The sequence below is a fragment of the Cydia amplana genome, chromosome 12, assembly GCF_948474715.1.
Source record: "Cydia amplana chromosome 12, ilCydAmpl1.1, whole genome shotgun sequence".
Classification (NCBI taxonomy): Eukaryota; Metazoa; Arthropoda; class Insecta; order Lepidoptera; family Tortricidae; genus Cydia; species Cydia amplana.
In genome coordinates this window covers 17,824,918-17,850,103 of record NC_086080.1, presented here as the reverse complement: position 1 = coordinate 17,850,103, position 25,186 = coordinate 17,824,918, and the positions used below count along the sequence as shown (strand labels likewise).

General features: G+C 40.7%; 1 protein-coding gene across 1 annotated transcript in view; it reads left to right on the top strand.

Moving 5' to 3' along the window:
• The window catches only part of LOC134653148 (rab9 effector protein with kelch motifs-like), a 36,004-nt gene extending 14,325 nt beyond the window's left edge, over positions 1–21,679 (top strand). The window contains exons 2-7 of the mRNA XM_063508476.1: positions 11,641–11,808; positions 15,479–15,630; positions 16,788–16,980; positions 18,718–18,864; positions 19,742–19,900; positions 20,378–21,679. Coding sequence (XP_063364546.1) covers positions 11,646–11,808; positions 15,479–15,630; positions 16,788–16,980; positions 18,718–18,864; positions 19,742–19,900; positions 20,378–21,285 — 1,722 coding nt within the window. The 5' untranslated portion in view covers positions 11,641–11,645 and the 3' untranslated portion in view covers positions 21,286–21,679. The remainder of the gene's footprint in view (positions 1–11,640; positions 11,809–15,478; positions 15,631–16,787; positions 16,981–18,717; positions 18,865–19,741; positions 19,901–20,377) is intronic.
• Positions 21,680–25,186: the final 3,507 nt, after the last annotated feature.

Sequence of the window (25,186 nt, the reverse complement as noted above, 5' to 3'; positions counted from 1 at the left end):
ATATATTTTAAATGATTTTAATGTATAGAACACATCGAAATAAGCAACTTTTACTTGGAAAACTTTTTACTAAAACTGAAAATGGCGGAGATAGAGCTTAAGGCAGGCCAGGCTTTTAAGGCAGGTCGGAGTAGGTACGACGACGAGCGAAGCGAGGAGGAGTGTTAGGTAGAAAAGCGACCATACAGCGCGCGAGCCGAGCGAGCGAAGCGAGCGTGCCGCGGCAGCGGCCGGCGAAGCGCCAGAACCGACGTTTTTATAATAATACAATTTTACAAGTCCCAGCTCCCTTTAAAAACATCAATCTTTGGTCGCGTCTAACTCGGCCATTTTTTATTTTAGAGAAAAGTTTTTCCAATAAAAGATGCTTATTTTGACGTGATCTACACATTACAATCATTTAAAAATAGTGTCATAATGATACCACTTTGTCAAAAAAAATTCTAAGTCCCAGCCTCCCCTTTCGTACAGTCTGACCCCTTCACGAGCTAATCACAGCGGCGTATGATAAAATCATGGTTCCTACTGTGCGAAACATTTAGGGCGCGTGTACACGGTGCCGCCTCCGCGCCGCCGCCGCGCCGCCGCCGCACCTTCGCGCTATGTACACGAGACGCGTAAAGCCCGCCGCCGCGCCGCCGCTGCGCCGCCGCTGCACCTTCGCGCTATGTACACGAGACAAGTATAGTCCGCTGCCGCGCCGCCGCCGCGGGTTTTACGCGTCTCGTGTACATAGCGCGAAGGAGCGGCGGCGGCGCGGAGGCAGCACCGTGTACAACTGTACACGCGCCCTTATGTGTATGGAATCGAAGCTGTTTCCGGCCTAACTCCAATCTGTGGCTAAATGTTTTGGTGCTTGTAGTTTTTAAGTATTCTGAATTAAATACTCTGATTTAAACATAATTAGATTGTTTTTTTATTATTATTAATCTCTCTATTTTCACTTTATTGCACGAAACATAGGACGTTTTGCCAAATGGAATTCTCTACCAGTCAGGCGTAAGGCAAACAGAGATTGGTGTTGGTATGTATGTAGGATACAAAAGCGACCGTATGTCGAACAGGTAATCTGGTTGCTGGCATTACATACATCTTTCGTGCTGGTATTTTATACTGTTAAATCGTACCTATGCTAAAAAAGTGACGAACTCCAAATGTGACGTCCTCAGAAAGTGGCGTTCTCAGAAAGTGACGTCCTCAGTGCTACATTATATCTTTAATTAAGTAGGTACTTTAAGATGTGCCGGCAATCCGTCGCCATGTTGAGTTTGAGGTCGGCGTCTAGGTCGGCACACAAATAGAGTGCCAAGTCTTTGAGCACTCTATATATGTGCCGGAACTCCTCGTTGGGCATATCAAAAGGGTTCCATGTATCCCTTATGGCACGTCGTTGAATTTTTCTTTGTTGATGCTTTTCTTACATGGCAGCAGCTGCCAAGAAGAAATGATATCTTTGCCATCCCTACAAATAATAAATGTAATGATATTCTTATATGAATTACAAATGGAGTTCAAATAGTATATATTATATTTGAAAAAAAAAAACTATACCGGCCAAGTGCGAGTCCAAAATTTTAGACCCAGTAATTTCGGAGATAAAGGTGGGGGGAGGGGGTAATTTATTGGCTATTTTCTTAAATAACTTCTAACCTATTTATTGTACTTAAAAAAATCGCTGGTAGCCTAGCGGTAAGAGCGTGCGACTTGTAATCCAGAGGTCGCGGGTACAAACCCCGGCTCGTACCAATGAGTTTTTCGGAACTTATGTACGAAATATCGTTTGATATTTACCAGTCCCTTTTCGGAGAAGGAAAACATCGTGAGGAAACCGGACTAATCCCACAATACGGGCCTAGTTTACCCTCTGGGTTGGAAGGTCAGATGGCAGTCGCTCTCGTAAAAACTAGTGCCCACGCCAGTTCCTGGGATTAGCTGCCAAGCTGCCCAGGCTCCCATGAGCTGTGGCAAAATTCCGGGACAACGCGAGGAAGCCATGTCCGTCTTTGGGTGAGGGGTCACTAATTTACATATGTGTACTAAATTTCAACTTAATTGGTCTAGTCGTTTCCGTGAAAATAGGCTGTGACAGACGGACAGACAGACGCACGAGTGAGCCCTAAAAATTGTATTTTTCACCACTTCTATACCATGAGAGCACCTTATCGTCCTTATCGTGCCCAGTGAGCACCACGATAAATTAATCAAAGGCTAGCCGTCAAAAATCGACTATATGTCTAACTATCCAACAAACGTAGCCATTTACCATCTATCGCTGTCAAAGTGGACAAAACGGTATGAATGTTATAAAAATGTATAAATCTAGACAAGTGACTTTTATATCATTTAACTTATCCACTTATCAACTAAGTTTAAGTTGGAAAAGTAGACAAGTGACATATTATCCAACGAGCATGTTATGCAGTTAATCGTTTAACGACTATCGCTGTCAAAAGTGGAAAAGACGACAAATCAATAAGAACTGGATAAAATGTCAGTTTTATCATCATTTATACAACTATATCATTTATACAGTCGACCATCATAGCCCTACTGAATTCAATTTGCTCCCCTCGTCTATCCCCGTATGTATTGAATTTAGAATCATGTACAATTTGCAAGCTAAGATGCATGGTGCGGTGAGACATAAGGAGCTTACCTCCCTAGGGGTGTACTCGCAAATTTGACAACCAGTTGCTTGAACTTGAAAAATCTATCAATATTTTACCGTTGCTGTTCGATCCAACAGCCAATTTACCTGTGGAACAGTTAAAAATGTGTAGCCGTGAATTCTAAATTTAAAATGATACTAATCATTATTTTTATAAAAAATCCTGGTTCAAATCTTTCTCCATTTGGATTTGTATATCGCATTTTCAGCAGCATTTAGTTTCGCGTATTTAGAGTTGAATCGTAGCACGTAATGTATTGTTGTAGCATAAATAATATTTGCTACGCGCTACGACGTACTCGTAGCGCTACGTACGTGTAGATTTGCGTCATGAATGCTCAGCAGTATTGGGTAAAACGTATGGAAAACGCGTAGTCTTAAACTAAATGCGATGATCTTGCTTGCTCCACGATACAAAATGAGAATTTGCATGGGTTTTTCATACAATTTCATCTGACAAATAGCCGACAAGCGATATCGACACAGTCAAAAGTTTAAAGGGGAGCGACCATTTCAATTGAATCAAATATTTCTATATATAATTATTCTTTATTGAATCACTATAAGTAGTACAACGGATGTATGACTCAAAAAAGCTGGAATCGCTTGGCAACCAGGCACCCACCACAAACTTGAAGGCAAATGTAAGTTCAGTGAAGACGGTCGATTTGCATGCAACGCCGGCTTTATGCAATGTATGCAGGCCGGCTCGCCATTAGGCAGATCAGCCGAGATATGGCGGGGATATACAGGGTATCATTCAACTTTGAGCCATATATTGTGCGAGGTGAATATAAAGTACTGAAACGGCAACTCTGTCCAGAAGCTGCACACTAGTTCCTTACCGTATTAGGACACCAGGCAGTTCCTTACCCTTAGTTTTACGGATAAAAATTAAATAAGTGTCGGGTTAGGTACCTACTGACGATGACGGTTCCCTGACGGTCACTGGTGCCACTACGTTAGTATTATTTTCTGATTTCTTTTTTGTTAAGTCTAAATAAATTGCCCATCATCTTTCGCTCTATAACAAAACACTCTAACTTTATCTAGATTTATAAAACTCTATATGTATAAATAAACGTGTTAGCTTGACCGTCGCAGATTTTTGAGACCTAAAAAAAGTAAGTGACCCGGTTTATACTTAAAGGATGACTCAGGCTAGGCCGGACCGGAGTTTCCGGCACTTCGTTTTCTATGGAAAGCATCACGTGATCACCGATCACCCGTCATAGAAAATGACGTGTCGGACGTCTCGGCCCGGGCTCGGCCCGGTCTAGCGTGAGTCATCCTTAATATAGGTAAACGCACCTCACGAAAATTTTGTTATTATTTACTTTGGACCCCTGGCGCGCTTAGCCACTTCTACTGACTGATGTACTCTATCTTACTATTCATCGTACTTGTAGTTCGGCAGTATTCGGCCACAAAATTTGCATCTAAGCGGGCCAAAGCATCAGTATGCATGACGGAAGTTCAGCAATCATACGCCACGTCTCCGTAATGGCGGTTCGTTTGACTTCATTACTCTAGCTGTGGGGAAACGAGACGGCAATACTCAAGAGAATTGGCAAGGTGCGAAGTCGGTGGAGGGGGAAGTGGCGCTGATCGTCACAAACACAGGTAATCTTATGGAATGTCCGCCATTAGTACTAGCGGCAGCCGCTTGAACTAATTTTACTCCATAAGATTTAACGTAGAAAGTCCGCCAAAATGAGGGCAGCACCAGTCGTGCACCTAGCGAATAGTTCCCCTACCTACCCCATCACTACCCGTCCACCTACCTTCGACCACAATTTGTAAAAGGGGGTTACTACTTTCTTATTCAATTATTAGGCCTTATTAATTATTGGGCTGTTGCTGGTTAACAAATGAATAATAAGGTAGGTGGTAGGTATTAGTAGGTAGGCTACAAATATGAACAGGAACGGAATTTACTACGAACTATCGCCCAAAAGGGCGACTACATGGTAACCTTTTCGTACCTAATCAAGTAATCATAGTAAAATAATACTTAGGTACCGGGCCTAATAAAATAAAATGTTTATTTAACGTAAATAATACAAACTTAATACTTAAGTACCTTATAAAATAAAATAACTAATTTAATTTAATTTTCATTAATTTATACGGGCCCAGAGACGAGTCTTTAAAGACAGTAATCAGCTAGAGTTTACAAAATCGAGGTCCTTAACACACTCATCTGCATTCTTAAGTGTGAAGTCCAGACGGGATGATCAAATCGACCGATTTGATCTGAAAAGAAATTGGCGTCGATCTCCAATTTAATCACTAATTATAGTTTTATGGTGATATTTGAGCATTCTAAATTAAAAAAAGTGCCCCCAAACGCGAATACTGGAATCACAAATTGGTATTCTTGCCTCCGCACCTCCGTTTTATCGGTAATATTGGTCATAATTGCGAGCCAAATTGGCGTTTGCGTCCCGCACGGCCTGATTTGATCGGACAATTTAATCAAATTGGCGGGAAATTGTCCTCGTCTGGACAGGCCTGTAGCGCTTACGTACGACTTTAGTCTCCCTAGATTACCATGCAAGGGTTAAAAGCTGATCCATTCCAGCCAGCCAGCAGACCTCTGTGTCAAGTGACAAACACGCTAAATTACCAAACACTCGTGCCTCGAGCCGCTCGAGACGATAACTGCCTCCCTCCCCCTGCACCCCCTACACCCCCTTATTCAACACTTGTCTATTCACGAAGCGACTCGTCTCACATCTAGAATAACTTGAGCCCTGGATAAGTTACAACCGGATAAGTCCGAACCGACAAGGAGACAACACTTGTCACCTTGGCTACACGCTTTTGATTGTGACTTTATCTTTACATAAATTGAGTTGGTTTCATAGAACTGACCTATATGTAGGTGCCTAAGTATCTCTTGTTTACTGTAACGTAATTATGGAGTAAATAGCGATAAGTGGCTTCACTAATAATACTCCTCATGACTCAACTTCTAAGCTTTAACACCATTGACACCAAAAAATGCTACAAGCTATCTTATCTTATACCTTTAAACGAGCAATTATTGTTTGTTTATTTATTTATATATATTCATTCGGCGATCTCGGAAACGGCTTTAACGATTTCGATGAAATTTGCTATATGGGGGTTTTAGGGGGCAAAAAATAAGGTCTTATCTCTGGGAAAACGCTCATTTTTGAGTTTTTATATGTTTACGGAGCAAAGCTTGATCTCCCAGATATTGTAATAAATATGCCACAGTTGGCTGGTCTACAAACAGCGGTCGGTAACCTTCGCGAACTACCCCCTGCTCTGACGACCCCTGTTGTATTCATCCATTCAGGGCCTGGATCTGAAAGGGGTGGATTCTTTGCGCTTTTTCTCGACAATCTAGGTTTCAATTTGAGTCTGTCTAGCGACGTGGAACATTTTCTGGTTATAACGAATAACCTGATTTTTTTAAACATTTTACGAAACCTCTTTTGAATTTTATTTTCACCGATGCTGATTTGCGTTTACATCACTTTTCACTATTTCATTTCGCAGATTTTCGTCTAACACTATATATTTTTCGTTGTTTTAAAACGCAATTAAAATTGCGGTTTCAGTTAAAAAGAGTTTTCTACAAAACCTTTCTTAAATGAAGTGAGTGTATAATTAGAGATACTTAATTCGCAAAAACCAATAGAATGTTTATCTAATCTCATCAATATTTCGATTTTTACCTTCTACATTATTTGTATTGACAAATATTTCCAGTCCAATCTACAAAAGCTAAATCCTTTATTATGACATGAACCTAATCCTTAACCCTTCGCCCCACACTAATAATAAAAGTCAACCCGCACACTGAGTGATGTTTAAACACGACTGAGATAATTGGCCCGTCAGGTCAGCAAACGAAGGGTTGACCGCCAACGAATGAGGGGCACTCTCCGTACTCCCAATTATTAATAAGTTTTTGAGACATTTTTGGCACGATTTTAAACTCTATTTCTTATGAATTCGGGTAAAATGATTTTGAAAAAATGCAAGCCCTAAAGTCGGTGTAAAATTTTGGCTTAGTACAATGACTCTTAAGCTTTTACAACTCTAGCACATGTGGGTACTGTACTGTCGGGTCCCGCAAGCTAAATATTCCCTTCCCTAATGGGGGCATTAATAATAAAGATAGGAAGCGTATAAACGAGTCATAAATTCGGGCCATTTGTCGGTGCTGGGAACGAGACGGGCCAGATCAGTCATGAAGAATGATGCCAGATAGATGCTGAAAACTCCGAAAAAATATACGAAGAAATCTGTAGTGATGGCAAAGTGAGATCGATTTGTAAACTTCGAAAACCCGCCTTTTAGAATTACGTATTTTATCATTTTTAGGGTTCCGTACCCAAAGGGTAAAAACGGGACTCTATTACTAAGACTCCGCTGTCCGTCCGTCCGTCCGTCCGTCTGTCACCAGGCTGTATCTCACGAACCGTGATAGCTAGACAGTTGAAATTTTCACGGATGATGTATTTCTGTTGTCGCTATAACAACAAATACTAAAAACAGAATAAAATAAAGATTTAAGTGGGGCTCCCATACAACAAACGTGATTTTTGACCGAAGTTAAGCAACGTCGGGCGGGGTCAGTACTTGGATGGGTGACCGTTTTTTTTGCTTGTTTTTTTTTGTTGATGGTGCGGAACCCTCCGTGCGTGAGTCCGACTCGCACTTGGCCGGTTTTTTAAGACTCCGCAGCGTCGCGTTACATTACATTTCAATTTAAAATGCTGTAAAGCTAGCAAATAGCTATGAAAGCGTTTTGTACTAGAATTGGCGCAGAAATACGAGCTGTGTGATTAAATACGTCGTGTTTGTATCTCGTAACTGGGTCGGAATCCTCTTGATTGATGACACTAGGTCGCCGGAGCGAGAAAAAACTGCTTTTTATGCTGTGCTGATGATATTAGTAATATAACTTACCGTTTTGTGAGTAACAGAAAAAAAAACCTACTGAGTCTATTCTCCTCTTACAAGCATTATCGCCAAATTATTATCTAATACCTTTAAACGAGCAATTCTTAATATTTATTTATATTATATTTCGGGGATCTCGGAAACGACTCTAACGATTAATTCTTTAACTTACGTATCGGAGAATAAACAAACGCATGATGAATTGACCCATAAATACACACCGCGTCACATGAATAAGACCAGCATATTTTCCTTTGCTATCTAAGATATAAGACAAAATAAATATATAATAATGGTACGTGTAAACATCTTTAGGCATGTGAAGTTTAACTATGAACAATCGAACTTCTTAAGACTCAGCGAGTCTTTGTGACAATGCTGGTAGGTAATTATGACGCGTCACTTGAATACGACCATTAAATAAAACACAAAAAAAAATCTTATTGAATAATATTTATTTAAATAAATGTTGATTAATAATTAATACTTTTTCCCTTCTTTTGAATTAAATCAAAAATCCGAGATGGCATTGACTCATAAAGACTTCTTATGTATTTAATCGGTAGTTTGCTCCAACACTTTTTTATACCCTTCTCGAGTTCTTGCTTGTTGTTATATTGTTTACCATTCTTATAAACTTCACGTGACAACCACCCCCATACATTTTCTAATATATTTAGGTCGGGGGAGAGTGATGGCCAGTCGAGAACGTCGACATTTTTTTGTTGAAACCACTGACGGACATCATGTGCTCTATGAATGCTGGCATTATCATGTTGGAAAATGAAATTTTCATCATCTGTGATACTGCTAAACTTACATATTTCAGTTTTTAGAAGATTAATGTAGCTTTTAGAATTTTGTCTACCTTGTATCACTACTAAATCAATCGGTCCGTTGTATGATATCGCACCCCAGACCATAACTGAGCATGCATCATTTCGCCGACGCGATAAAATTATTTCATTTTTTCGTAAATCATGAAAATAGTAAGAATACCCGTCGGGGCCATCCAAGTTAAATTTTTTTTCATCACTAAATATAACTTTATGCCACTCTTTGGTCCAGTGCATTTTGTTTCGTGCAAACCGAAGACGTTCCGTACAGTGTTGCTTTTTTAAACATGGCTTTCTCTTCATTTTCAAACGTTTTAAATGTGAACAATTGCGTATAACCCTTTGAACAGTCCTCACCGATGCTTCAGTTCCAACATTATGGGCTATTTGTCCGGCTGTTAGCGTAGAATTCGACGCTTCGCGTAATATTGCTCGGCGCTCTCTTTCAGTTGTAGCGAATTTGGTACGGCCTTTGAATTTCTTACCATAATTTTCAGGATCGTCAAGAAAATGACTTATCACCTGGTGTGAACGCCCTATTTTTTTTGCGATTTTTCTTAAGGAATAGCCCTCTTCACAAAGAATTTTTATTTTTCCTATTTCCTCTAGATTCAAACATTTTTTCCGACCCATATTAATAAAAAAAAATATTATATCGTCACTACTTGATGTTGTTCACTTTAAATACGCGTAATACGTGCGCTCTGTGTCGTTTTTGTTTTGCAACTGAGGCCGCGTGGGGAGGGGAGTTATTGGTCGTATTCAAGTGACGCGTCCCAATATTACCAACGTAAGCGTCGCTCGCGGTCACGCTGGGCGGTTAAGTTCAATTGTTTATAATTAAACTTCACGTGCCTAAAGATGTTTATACGTACCATTCTTACATATTTATTTTATCTCGTATCTTAAATAACATCGAAAAATATGCTGGTCCTATTCATGTGACGCGGTGTGTATACCCATTGTAAATTCATGAACAAAACCTACTTATAGGTGAAATTGGATGGTCGGAAGAATTTATATTACCGCGTTACCCCAACGCGTTGTCAAACGAAGTTATCCCAAGTCCTTCCGGCCCAATATGTCACGCCGAAACGATTTCATAATCCTCGGCCGGCATACCTGCTGATATTGATCGTTCTGCACAGTATAGGGACTAGAGACAGAAAGCTACCTCTGAATGTTTTAAGTGCTATCCAGAATGATTTACTTATCCATCATCGTCACTATATTTCAGTGCCTAACTTTAAATGATATATATCGAATACATTTATTTTTTTAAATTCGGACACTTGATTCGCACACTTTACAGCTACGATGATACGATTGATGATACAATTTTTTGGTTCGAATGCTGTTTCTGGCCACTAGCCAACAGTAATGCCTAAGTTTGAGGCACTCTTCGTATTTCAAAACTTCAATTCGTGCTGGAGTTTTCAAAGTGCGGTGGCAACGGTTCAAAATGGATGGATACGCTGGTTAATATCTGAAGTTGAGGCTTCTGCCTGCATCCTTTGCAACTTATACAAGTCTTTTCTTTCACAAACTTTTCCCATAGACCGCCAAACGTGAAGTTTAACCAAAAACACGCTCAATTTGAAAGGTTTCTGAATTTTAGCACAGTTTACAAGCGTTTGGAGCTCCTGATGAAAAAATCGTATTTTCACGAGACCATAGTTTTAATAATAATATAATAATAATAAAATTATTTTATTTCGGACATAAATCCATAGTTGTTAGTTACATTTAAAATTAACTTATAAAATAGTGTTAGTAGAATTACAATGTAATGTTTTAGCAACTAGCGTTTAATTTTCTATATTTTTTCAGTCCACGAAGTTATTTGTTCTACTTCGTTTTCTATGACGAATGTTTTCTATAGAAAACGAAGTGTCGGACGCCTCGGCCTGAACTCGGGTCGTTCTAGCGTGAGTCATCCTTTAACCCTCACATACCCCATTGACAATAATGGCAATCGAACACCCCATAAACAAAAACATCTTCCAAATCATCACTACTCATTACTTATTACCGAAGCCTCCACCAATATTTACATGTTGTAAGCGATAACACGACAAGAGGGAGAGAGCCCCACGAGTAGTTAAGGGAGCATGGGGAGCATTTCATTTACCCCCCTCGCGGACATGCACCCCAGGGGTGCAAGAAAATGCTTTTGATGCCGGGAATTCGTAGAATATTGCAGGGGTTGCATTGCGCTTTATGTGGAGATATTTTTCATTTTTCTGCAGATATTGAGAATGCGATTTGATATCGATTTATTCGAATGCAAGAAAACTGGTACCGTGCAGCAAAATCGTAATAATATAAACGTCCGGATGATACAACCCGTTTTCCTGCTGTTGTCTGTTTATTTCCCGTGGCAAAGACGAGATTTTTGAAATTTGACGAGTGGCGTCGTGGCTAAATTCCAGTTAAGTTTAATTGGTTTAAATAGCTACATAAATATTCAAAATTAAAATAAATAGGTAATATCGAATTGCTCTATCGAGGCATAGAGAAAGTACTTAATTGACGAAAATTTTTCTCCTTTCATTTACAGCTAATACTTAAGATATTTACCGTCTTTATTTTATGACTTTTTTAAATCATTTAGGCAATTGTAGCTCAATTAACAATAATATGTATAATGCTAAAGTAAATTGATGCTCTATCATTGAGGATTATAATCTAGGAATTAGATAAGTTATCTGTATAATATATATGTAGTAGGTATTATCGCTCCCTTACGGTCCCCTTGGTATAAATCTGACAAAGGCCCCATTTCATAACCGGGATAAAACTCTCATGTTCAGCTCACGGCTGAATTTATGCGAACCCACAGCCCACAGAGCAGATTAAGTAGTTTTAAATTGGAGCAGCACGGGGATTTTCGAAACTTATTGGTGTCTTGTAGTTTTCGTATTATTTTTGTTTGTAATACTGTATTTCGTGGTTGGAAGTAGATAAAATATCATCTTAAAATCACTCAAAACACGCTTTTATAAAGTCTGCAAATGTGTTGCTTACATTTACTTATTGTGTGTTTTGTCCAAATTTTCGACTGCAGCAAAACAAACAAAAAAAAATACATTGATTTCATTTGGAACTGATAAACGCTAGCATGAACGTGGAGTCAGTTTTGGCACTCAGTAACTTACGGTGCGGGTCTGATTTTAAATTGGTTTGTTGCAGATGAGATGTGGAGTGCAGTGGAGGGCAGCGGGAGCGGCGGCGCGGGCGCCGCGCCGTGCGCGCGCGGCAAGCATTCCGCCACGTTGCTCGGAGGCTACGTGTACGTGCTCGGCGGAAGAGGGGGAGGGGGCTCGGTGCCGCTGAGGGACTTCTGGAGATACTGCTTGGGTGAGCTTATAAACCACGATTTAGGGAGGCCTTCTGCCTTCCGTGGGAGGAATGTTTGCGTGCTTGGAATCACGTTGCTCGGAGGCTACGTTTACGTGCTCGGGGGAAGAAGGGGAGGGGGCTCTGTACCGCTGAGGGACTTCTGGACATACTGCTTGGGTGAGCTTATAAACCACGATTTAGGGAGGCCTTCTGCCTTCCGTGGGAGGAATGTTTGCGTGCTTGGAATCTGCGATCAAGTAGTAAGGCAAGCACTCTGACACTTTGACTTTTTAAGATAGATTTTAAGGTACAAAGACAAAGGTTCAATCATAGACATATACCTATCTAAAGACGATCCTTAAGGGCACTAATGGTGCTAGTTCAGTGGTGTCACTCACGAATTCGAGCCAATCGAGCAGTCTAACGCAACTAGTGGCGACCAACCGCGCGCGTGATTGGGAACTCAGCAACCAATCGCGTTGTGGCGTTAGACTAGCTCAAATTCGTGTGCATGACACCACTGTACTGGCCCCATTCTTATTACCCGTAAAGCCCGTTTTTAGATAATTCGCCCAATACACTAAGCTCACTCAAGGAAACATTGGGAAGAATGTCTACAAGCTAGCTAGGAAAAATTAAAGGTGAGATAAGGCTTTAGGTAAGAATGAAAGGCATTCACTATGGTTGTCTGGAAATCAAATATAAATTCAGTAAAGTCTACATTCTCCAACAAGATAACAAGCAGCACTTAGGCTCAGGCCGTGCGAGTCGATCGAGTTTAACGAGGCTCGAGCCGACGAGAGCCGACTGGGCCGAGCGCTCCGCTGGCTCGTTAACGTCTACGTTCGGACGTACTTATCCCACCCCGTTTACATGTTTTATACGTGTTCAAATAAAAGCAGAATAAATTTATTTAACACATTTAAAATCCAGCAGATGTATGATCGTTTCGCTACATATAATTATATATCATCGTAGCCATCACCTTCTAACACAACGCAATAGAATGAGCTTCGTCTGCCAACAAAGCACATTTATATTTGGCAGATGTAAGCATGTTTAATTCCTGAATGAACATTTTAATATTAGACATACATATCTAGACATAAAACAGCGCAAACATCCTATTTCTACCTACACTACAACTCCTACACGAGTCCTACAGGCCATATGGAGAGCCTAGGTATATACCTACATAATATACTATGGTATTTGTAAATGCCTTAATAATGAGATCACAGCATATCAGTGAATGAAATAAAAATCTTTCGTACATGAATGATGTCGATGTAATACGTAACTATTAGGTTTATCTAATCTAATACCTTTAAACGAGAAATTCTTGTATATTTGTTTATTTATTTATATTTATAAGTATATATTTCGGGGATCTCGGGAACGGCTCTAAAGATTTTATGAAATTTGCTATATGGGGGTTTTCGGGGCGGAAAAATCGATCTACGTAGGTCTTATATCTGGGGAAACGCGAATATTTTAGTTTTTATATCTGTTCCCGAGCAAAACTCTTTCTCCCGGATCGTATTTGTGTACCTATAAGGTAACTACCTGTTTCATCAGCACTCGACTCTAAAACTTACATTTCTATTATTTTACGTATTCGCTGGCGACGCATAATACAACTTTCGCCTCCAGACATCAGTCATCCCAAAACAATACATTTGCCTGAAGCCGACTTAACCCATTTATAAATACGTCACTCAAGTCACAATACATTCGGGGTAATATATTTAATCCATATTTGCGACACGCTTTGAGCAAATGAGACATATTGACGTTATATTGTTTATTATTATAAGATAAGCTTCTATACTAATTTTCGTTAACCGCTCACCCGCTCCGTGAAACCGGGCCAGGCAGCGGACGCCCTTACTGAGCTTGCTGTGGGGCTCGGTCAATTTTTCCTGTAAAAAAAATTTTTCCCAATAATCGACTGACTCTGCCCGACTGAACCCGTTTAGTTAAAGAGCCATAGACGATCGAAAGCCTTTCATCCCTTCGCTCATTGACGTAAGTCCACAGATCGGTAACCTTAGACGGAGCATCGAAAACTACTCGCGATCATCACGGTTTGATTAGCACTACTATTATTAGTATGAGATCACGAGCGATCATTTTATGCTTATAACGAAAATAAAGGACGTGCGGATAATCCGTAGGTACATTAAGCGTCCGGCGGCTCGGCAGAATTAAGCGGTTCCATGTTGAAACGTGGCAACACTGGCAACTTGACTCAGTTTACTACACATATTAACCAATATACAAATACATTAAAAACACAGTGTCAAAACTTTAATAGTAGTGCAGTGAGTGCAGTGTAAGGTCTCGTAACCACAGGCCATAAAATCCAAAAAAAAACCAGTTTACTACGTTACCTATTTGTATGTCTATACCGTATTGCATGGGTTTCAATGTTACAGTATTTTACGTTGCGATCTTCCTAAATTCTTCATGCGGTGTCTGGGTTTTGTAGTCTGCGAGCCTAATCAGGTCGAGGGCCGCTGCCGAGAGAATCAGCAACTTTTCTGGCGGCTCGGCTGAATTAATCGGCGGTTGCCATCTAGAAACGTGTCTCCTTGAAGTTCTTGACTCAGTTTAGCTTTGCGCTGCCTGTTTGTATGTCTTTTGTATTTGAGAGTTTCAGTTGATAAGACAAAAGGCTATTTTATATGTATAACTAAAGAGATAATTGTCAAAAATCAAAAAGTAAATCTTTAGCGAAAACCTTTGCGTAGTTTTAAAGATCTAAGCATACAGACAGACAGACAGACAGCCTGAAGCGACTTTGTTTTATACTATGTAGTTTATAAATGACTAGCGACCCGCCCCGGCTTCGCACGGATAAGCAAATTATATATACCTAAACCTTCCTCTTGAATCACTCTGTCTATTAAAAAAAACCGCATCAAAATCCGTTGCGTAAAGATCTAAGCATTACAGACAGCGGGAAGCGACTTTGTTTTATACTATGTAGTGAAGACATCACACGAGTCCGCGGAGCCTCAAATCCTAACGATGTCATTAGTAACGGCGACTGAACCGAGATGCCGGCTTCGCAATTATATTTTTGCTTTAGAAAACGAGAGTCGTATAAATTAAATTATGTTGTTGTTGGTTCATAAGTGGTTCATAAAGAGCTGTAGTTCAGAATGCTATTCTTTCATATTAACAGATTCTTGATTGAGTTAGGTAGCAATGTGCAAGTTGCACAACATTGTCAAAATTTCCGTAATTTCTAGAAACCTTCATAACAAAATTCTCATGCAAGTTTCAGAATCAGAATCAGAATCAAGTATTTTATTCGTGATAAACTTAAAACTAAAATTACATACAAGAGTATAAGTAAAAACTACAAATATTCATAAAATTGGTAAGCGTTAAAGTTTACCACGAAATGGGCTCGCCTCAGCATAATACTGACCCGAAAGTCAGCGCTGGTCTTCCGGCGAGACCATTTGTGGGCCACGAACGCAGTCGTACGACACGGCCCTATCATAATAGAAAGTTTCCAGAATAGAAAGCTCCCGTTCTTCGGGATTAGTATTACCTACTCAATGTTCTTAAATGTTTCCGAACTCTTTCTATCAAGGTGCACAATAGTAGGTATAGAGAAATTCTAAATCATTAGAGATTATCGCAATATTTTTACAGTGATTATGTTTTGTTACAGCGACAGGAGAATGGGAGCGTCTAGCGTGCCGCGGCGAGCCGCCTCCATCTTTACAAGAACACTCATGTACCGCACACGGGAACAAACTGTATGTGTTCGGCGGCGAAGCTGGTGCGCTTGGCGATACGCCACTTTGGGTGTATGACACAGAGGTAACTAATTAATACAGAATTTACGTAAACCACAATTACATTCCTTCCTAATATCTGATATAGTGGAAAACTTCCCGGGGCTTTGAGCTCTTGATTTCAGATTTCAAATTCAAGCCAGCTTTTCAGTACGAAATACTCGTATTGTAGCTAGCTGCCGTATTCGAACTTCAAGATATTCACAAGAGACGACACGTACTAGATCCATTCTAGATACGTTATAGTTTAGATTTCAACTAGTTCTCTTTTGCAGCGCAATTCGGGCAACCAATGTCACTTTTACGATAGATCGTGTTAGATATCTATTAGATGTGAATTAGATCTCTAAGTAATATCTTGTGGAAATCGTTCAAGAGTATCTCCAGAATCGCGGAAATGTCAAATTTTACAGGTTAGATCTTAAACATATCGTTATCGTATCTGATGTCTAAAAGATATCTTATAGATATATGTCTATTTCAAAATCCGAAATGGGCCGTAGGTAGCTAATACCGTCCGATCTAATACAGTCCGTAAAGTATGACTCACGCTAGACCGGGCTGGGCCCGGGCCGAGGCGTCCGATATGTCATTTTCTATGACGGCTGATCGGTGATCACGTGGTGCTTTCCATAAAAAACGAAGCGCCGGAAGCTCATCCGGTCCGGCCCCGGCCCGGCCTAGCGTGAGTCATCCTTCAAGGAACCTGGCTCACAACACAATGGCATCCACATGCCGCTCTGTCAGCTTGCCGCCTGCTGCGTTGCTCGCCGCAGGGCGCAGCACACCCTTCCTTGACTCGCATAATGCTGACTTAGTAGAAAATGCCTTATGGCATTAAGTCCGCCTTTTCTACTATAAGGCTTTTATTTTGTGCAATAAAGATTAAATAAATAAGTAAAATGCTAATGGTCCGAGTGCTATGCATAAAAGTAATAGATGCAGACACATTAATCACATATTAAGCGACTGCGCCACTTTTCATTGCATCCAGGGGGCTCAGCACGGTTTCATTTTTATCGACTATCACTATGCCCATCACTTTCGCACGTACATACTTGTTAGAACGTGACAGGCATGGTGATAAACGATAAAAATGCGACCGTGCTACTAGAGCAGTTTCGGGACCTTACACATTCTACGGGTTTTTAAAGACGTTTCACGTATATTTCGTCCTTCCAGCTCGGTTCATGGCGCAAGCTGCCCGGCCAGCCGGTGCCCCCTGGCCGCCGAGGCCCGCGGGCCCGCGGCGGCGGCGCCGGGCCGAGGGGACGGCGAGGACATTCTGCGCATGCGCTGAAGGATTGTCTGCTGGTCTTTGGCGGTTATAAGGATCTGAGGGGATCTACTAATGAGCTGTGGGCTTTTCATTATGGTAAGCTTAAAGCGGGCATTACATTATAGAATTTGCAGAGCGCTAATTAAGTGTCACTAGGCGAGATAAAAAAGAGCTTGTTCATTACATTACAGTAGCTAGCGACGCTAGTTAGTGTCTTATTTTCATTTCGGCAGTGATCATCGTTCGAATCGAACCTCATCTTCCGAACAGAGCTAGTATATCATGGCACCATCAAAACATCAAAAAGTTGGCATTGTTTTAACACTGTTGTCTAGTTCAATTTGCACGAATAATAGTAGTTTATGCAACAGTGATATAATAAGGGTTCTTAAAATTCAAGGGTCGAAGTTACAAAACGAGACGTAGTCGAGTTTTGTAAAAAAAGACCCGAGAATTTTAAGAACCAATTATGAGCTGTTGCATACATTACTTTTTCTATGACAGCTGCAGCAAAAAAAAAAAAAAAAAAAGAGTTATTATTAAAAAAAAAGAGTTATTATTAAAAAAAAATTGAGTTATTATTAAAAAAAAAAAAAGAGTTATTATTGTAAATGAAAACATACCTCTTTCAATCAAGATGATCGGAACTTGTATCTTTAAAAAAAATAAAGCAGTTGTATTATACTCATAAGATGACTGCTAGCAGTCATCTTATGAGCCTATAGACAAATCATTCAAATGACATTGCTTTAGATATCACTGTCAGTCATTTAATTGACACATTTAAGTGCTGGAGTAGAAAAAAATCTTTAATTGTAATCTTTATGTTTTTTATCCCATAAAAATGGCATGTCTTCGAACGAGCGAGCGAAGCGAAGCGAAGTTCTTACATTCAACTTTGATCACGCGGCTGGCTAGCGGCACGTCCCGGCATTTCGATGTTTTTAAGCTGAACTGTCAGAAGATAGTTTGATACACAATAACTTAAGTAAATTTGTTCTAATTTAAATGAAATTGGGTAAACGTGTAGTCGAGGGCATTATATTTAGGTCATTAAATTATGAGCAGGATCGATCAAGGGGTTATTGAGCTAGAAGAGCTTAGAAGGCCAAAAAGCTGTTTGTGAGGTGTCTTGCTATTCTGGTCATTTTATTTGCAAGAAAGTATGGTCGAGTTTGGTATCAAATGAAAGTGCTCGGCTTACACTTTTATGATATCGTTTTTAAATTTACCATTTTGAAATAATTAGCAAGATAAAAATAAAATAAAATAAACATAATATATAGGTATTTGACATTTGACAGGAAATATTTCGGCTTACCACAGATACAGTATCAGTTAAGGGCTCCACAGACCTTGCAATAAATCGTACGCGGTTTTCGATCCTTTGACGACTGCATTTAATTGATATTTTTGGCGAACCGCGAGTTCTCAGTTCGGGGCGAACTACTAGTTATAAAGTTCAATCATGTTTAGCAGTACTTCCTTTTCCCTAGTCTGCGGCTGCGTCATTTTGAACTGAAATACAATAAATAAAACATCCATACGTTCGAGTGCGTCGGTGGCGTGCCGACAACTGACCTTGCACAGTAAGCGCGCTAAAACCATTTACACTGATGCGTTCTAGTGCGCTAGTTAGCGTTAGTGCGGCAGAGCACATGCGATCGCACTAGATTGGGTCACTAACTGGCTAGCTGCCTTTACACTATGCTAAATTAGTGCACTAACTGAGCTAGCGCTCTGCAAATTGTATAATGTAATGCCCGCTTTAAACATAAGCACAGATGGGCAAAAACTTCTGTAACTTACGGTATTCACCATTATTTGTTACAGAATCGGAATCCTGGCACCAAGTCCGAACAGCCAACGCGGGCCCGGCTCGGCACCGGCATGCGGCCGCCCTGCATGATGCGAGGCTCTACGTGCACGGAGGACAGAGCGATTTGAGAGCGTGTGCTGATTTGTGGCACTATGACACTAGTAAGAAACAACATCTACCTCTCCTCCATTAATATGTAGCCACACGATGGCATAATAAATAATAAATAAATATTATAGAACATTCTTACACAGATTGACTAAGTCCCACAGTAAGCTCAAGAAGGCTTGTGTTGTGGGTACTCAGACAACGATATATATAATATACAAAATACATAGAAAACACCCAAGACTCGGAAACAAATATCTGTGCTCATCACATAAATAAATGCCCTTACTGGGATTCGAACCCAGGACCGCGGCTTTACAGGCAGGGTCACTACCCACTAGGCCAGACCAGTCGTCAAACTAGCATAGCCGACGATATTTTTTTTAATTCTTGTCCGTTTCTTCATCTTAGCGTTTATTTCGATAGTAGCCTCTGTTACTGCTTTTAGAGTTGTTTACGATTATTCCTCCTCTAATTCGCACGGTCTTCGGCATCCCTTTTATAAATCTTATTTAGTATTTCCCGATCCATATTAATTTTCAAACCTGTTCACAATATTTCACAAGAATCGGTTGATAAATGCGATGTAATTTTAGAAGTTTTTTTTTTCAAACTGAAATAGAGTTCTCACAGACCTCGCGTTCGCTCTCCTTCGGTCTTGGAGGATATAATCAAACGGAGACGCCATGTCTGTAATTTTCTGTACAAAACAGTCTGCCGATTTTTGCGGGGGAGGGGAACGTCAAATGTATGCGTAACGTAAAAATAGCCATGTCAGATAAACGTCAGTCCATACATTGTGTATGACCGTTGGCCGCCTATTTTCGACAGAGGGGAAAGCCTGTTAATGGCTACTCCGTTTAGTTGTATCCTCCAAGCCTTCGGTAAATAAAACTGATGAAGTTTTTTAAGAAATCATTTGTTTTCCAGTGTCCCGAGTATGGACAGCAGTGCGTCCCGTCCGCGGTTCCCGCGGCTGGCCGGGCGCGCGCGTCGGCCACGCGGGGCTCCGCGCCGGGGCCCATTTCTACATCTTTGGAGGGGAAGCTGATGGCCACGCTTGTAATGAGCTGTGGAGGTTTCACTTTGGTATGTATTAGACGTAGGTATTCACCGTAGAATAAGCTTCTTTTAGACCTAGACTATACCAGTTTGGTATGTCGCATACTTCCAGTCTAGTCTAGGTCAGAAATATAGAAATATGTACTTATAGGTAATAGGTACAATTCTCCCGGTAAATTCTTCAATACTTTAATGAATCATACATTTATCAAGACAATATTCCAGGATTTAGCGGGAGGAAAACTTGAGCCCAGAACTTTCCGTAATCCCGATGTATGTAGAGCAGCTTTAGAGGCCAGAGCTGCTGCAGTTTAATACGTTAGTACAGTCTGTTCGGAAAGCGAAGAGTCGTGGAATGTGTTGGGCGCCACATACGTTTCACTACTCTTCTCTTTCCGCACAGACTCTACCTTATTTTTGTGTGATGGCATATTAATCGCAAACAATAGAAGAGCGCCATGACAAGGTTCAAATGATAACTAATTTATCATTCTCATTTTCCAGCGACGGAGACATGGGAGCGCATCGTCCAAAGCGTAAACTGGCCGTCACCGCGCGTAGATTGCTGCGCTCTCCTCGTACCGGGCGCCCCGCGTCGAATCCGTTCCGCCCCCGCACCCACCCCGGTCGCACCCCGTCCAGACCCGCCCGCAAGTCTTCTCAAAGAACTTTCCCGACTATCTTCCATACATATGCGACGAGCCGCCCGCTGTAGTTATTCCGCCCTGGGCCAAGATTCCACGGAGAGTTTAGCTAACTCCCAGCTATCGAAATCCCACTCCTCGTACGTCATAGAACGCTCGAGCGACGCCGGCCCGAAGGAAGCCGACGAGGCCGAACGCTTCCGTTCTGATATCTCTCGGGAACCCATCTCGGTCCCAGATTTCGCCGATATGGTCCTTCCGACCCCGGTTTTATCCCCGATCGAGGCGGCTAAGCTAGTCTATCTAGACTCCGATGAAGAGGAAGATATGAAGCGCGAAATAGAGAGTATGCGCAGGAAAGATGACGTTCAAATGCGTCGACTCGATACGCCGAAAGTTGTGGCGATTCCAAAGTCCGCCTCGGTCAGATTTAGTAAAGACGTGACTACTACAGAAGAGGAAGGGGAATTGTCAACGTCAGATTACGCGAGCGCTGAGCGCGTGAATAGACTATCGGGGGCATCGCTAGGGTTTTGTAACCCTCACTACTTAGGTCCTGACGTTCGAGCGTTGGCAGCGTTGACACCAGATTCAGGAGTAGGCGCGGGGGATATAGAGCTGCACGATTTAGGGGAACGCCGCGCCCGGAGCGCTCAACGCAACGGCGGAGATGCACATCTACATTTACTACTGGTTGGGGGTCGAGAACCTCCCCACGTAGCTCGACTCCAAAGCCCCCTGTCCCTTTGGACGTACAGGCTGTTGTAGATTCGTCCGTTCTTTGTACTAGACTTAAATATATTTTTCTCGTAAGTGAAGTTTTTGAGATGTACCTATCGAGTGCAAGCATTGGAGTTGTTATTTTTGATGTCTGTTGCGTCATTAACCTTTTGGCCGCCGGACCTAGTCGGCAAAGACGCTCACTCGCACGCCAGAGCAAATTTTAAGTAAACAACTAATAAAAAGTTTAGGGATTGCAAATAGTGATATCGATATTTACAATTTATGGTAAAAAATCTTTTCAATTTAGCTTTGTTCTTATCCAGCTTTAATTTCCTTCCAAATTTCCAAAATTAAACATATGTTTTACACCCGCAAATGTTTAAAATATAGGGATTTATCATAAAAGACAACCACTAAACAATGTCGATTCAAGACGTAATATCGCCGCACTAGGCTGTACGAGAAGTCTTTTATACATGACAACGGCGCTCACGGATTGACCGGAGTGCAGACCGACAAGGACCGTTTCCGCGCGGATTAAGTAATAATAGTCTCTAGGTCAACGGCGTAAGCGCTTGTCGGTACGTAAACTTTATTAGCGTAACGTTAAAGCCGCGCATCATGTGTCGATAACGTCAGTATACCGGAACTATTTTAGTGAAAATTACACGGGGTTGAATTTTCAATGAGTGAAGAAATTATTCCGGAATTAGAATCATTCATTATAATTTCAGTTTGGTATACATTAATCTACTAAACTCTTATCAAATTAACGTTCAACGACTTGTGAAAATAACACATTAATTTAAATGTTACTTATAACAAAAAACTAGTCTGATAAATAGGTATGTCCATCTGTACCACTCTTGTGCGAAGCGGTCGCGCTGTATCCCTTCCCACTACGCTATCATCTCAAAATAAAATCAACTTTTTTTTATTTATCTCTTCTGCAATTAGTCAACAATCCACAAGGGGAAATTTACTTGTCTGGCCTTACTTTTTACAGCTATCTAAAGAAGCTGCCTAAACTTTACATATAGTTATGCCTATCTGTCTCTCGTTTTACGTATTCTGGTAAGTAGTTACCTACTCGTTACCAACAATTGGCGATTAACAAGTGTTCAAATACTTAATTAAAAACATATTTCTGACTTTATATTTACTTTGAAAATTCCCATATCGAGTTAACATTCCCATCCCTAGCTGTCTTTTATACAAGACAACGGCGACGAGGAATTGAAATTTCGAGCAGTTTTTTAAAATGCTTTATTATAAAAGAATAGATTTATATAACAGTTTAAAAAGCAAATAAATGAAAAAACCAGGACCTAAAATATGAACACGAGTGTAAAAGAAATTGCAATTGTTATTATTTTCACATTAAATGAGTGGTTGAATTTGTGTCTTGTATACAAGACGACGGCGCCAGCGTATCGTTCTATCGTTGTCTTGTATACCGGACAACGGCGGTCAAAGGGTTAACATAAGGTGTAAAACGGGTGCACGACGGTTTCATGGTTTCCAAAAGAACTACCAAAACCATTATTCCACCAAACCCATTGACCGCCACAGTCGGCTGTGGCCGTCGTCGAAGTCTTGCCACGGACACCTACAGCCGACAACTTCGCCAATGTAATAGGGATTTACGCGGGACTCCGTAAAGTTCAATTTCGCTTAAATAATTGCGATCGCCTGGCGTCGGGAGCACGGTATATTACTTCAGCGTCTGGCGGTTAAAAGGTTAAAAGCGAGCTAGCCGTCAAAAAAGCAACTCATGTGCTGAATCACTGTAATATACGTACTTCTAACGACTCAGAAGCGTAAAACGCGTTTTCTATGACGTATATTGTACTTAATGTCCTAACTGTTAACTGGCAGGCATAAAGATCCACTGATATAGTCAGTTAATTGTTGTTGAGTACTTTCTTAAGTAGGTACCTATAGTGTTAATTTTCTTAAAGGTTGTAGGGTATTTGAACGCGTGTTACGCTCTTGAGTACTTCTAGCGTTGGCAGTAGCCTCGTCGTAGGATAACTTAGGGATCTGTAACGTCCAATTCTTCTATCGATTAATTACAATCAAGAAGCTTATATTAAGACTGGAGCTTACAGACGTAAAGCATTTGAGGAATTTATTTTGTTTTAATGGCTCATACTATCACTGCGGCTTTGACAGTTTCCGACCGTGTAGAAACTAGAAGACAGTTGACAACCAAATTGTTTTGTGCCCCTACCAAGGTCAGATTGTCCTTGGACAAACTTGGAACTTTGGACCTTCTGAGGTTTGGTTGCTAACTGTATAATACAGCCTTCTATTTTGTGTTATTTTTGACAGTCTTATACCGGTCTAAGAGTTAGGAAAATCACACACAGCAGAGACGGAAAATGAGTTTGTTTTTCTTTACCTGAAATATTAGTTCTAACTTCTAAATATAAGTACAAAGCTCCATCAGACTTATTATAAGCTTCTCGATAATACGCTACAGGCGTAGCCAACTCAAGTATTATAAGGAATACCTCTGTACATTAAGTTGTTCGTTGCTTCCGTTGTTTTTATACTGTTTTATTTGTAGATCAATATTGTTTTTACTCGGTAAGCTTGACTATGTTTCATTGTATGTTTGTATTCAGTCAACAGGGGATTAGTGATCCTGACGATAATTTTCGCGAACTCGTCGGACATCTTTAAAAAAGGCATGATATGCTTACTGTTCTATTTCGTTTCAGACAAACGGATAGGTATTATAAGGCATGGAAGAAAGACTTGCTGCACCGACCCAAAAACACAATTTTATATAGATAAATCATGTCATTTCAGTGCCATACTGTAACATATTCAGCCAAGTTTGAAGCAGGAGAATTATTGCTAGTCTCAGCACCCTCGTTGACTAGACTAACGGTGGCCGCACGTCAACCGCAAGACTGATAGCGTAGTGTAAAGTGTGGTACTGTTTCTGTTCTGTTGTCCGTACATTTATAAACTTCGTGCATGAGCTTCGAGGATATCCGCTTGTTGGCTGTAGAATGTAGGTACCTATTCGCCATAAGATATAATTATTAGAGCGGCCAAGGTGCTCAAAAATATCTGAACACTAACGCGTTAACACTTGGCACATATTATGAGCGCCTTGACGCTCCAATACATGTTATGGCGACTGTACACTGGACGCGGCCCAAGCAATGGGGTTTGCATAGATGGCGCCATCATAACTTGCCCCTTTTTCTTTGAGATTTGGCTTTAAGGGCTGGCATCCAGGGCATTAAAAAACAAAAATTTGACGCAATTCTAGGGATTGACAGGGCAAGCTATGATGGCGCCATCTGCTAAATACTTCGACCGGCCAACCCCATTCCGTTAGATTACTCGAAGCTCGTGAATGGATTAAGATGTATGGCTGTCTGTTCTGTTCCGTACTTAGATGTATCCACATTTGTGATGACTTGTCCATTAAGTACAATTTGAGGTTATTAAACGTATGATGTCCACAGTTTGGTTTTATTTATTCACTACCTTCGGCTAGTGATTCATAGCGCCTATACAGTCCAACAATAGTGCCAAATGAACTCTGCTTCCCCGTAAGGTTGCTAAAAACAGTTAATCGTTTATAAAAGTTCGTCTTGTACACACACAACTTATGTGATGTGTAAACCTACGTTGGCTTTTGCCACCAAGTAAATAACATATTTATCTTGGAAAATATTTGAGAAAAAAAACTGGTTCTCCAACCATCAATATTTTAGTTCCTTACTTTCTATACAAATACGACTTTTTATGGCCGGAATTACTGTCTAATGCCTGTCCAGACGAAGACAATTATTCGCCAATCTGATTAAATTGTCCGATCAAATCAGGCCGTGCAGGCGCAGAAGCCAATGTGGCTACTTTCACCAATTTTAACCTTATCGACGCCATGTCAAACACAAAAGCTGTCACCACGCTGTCACGC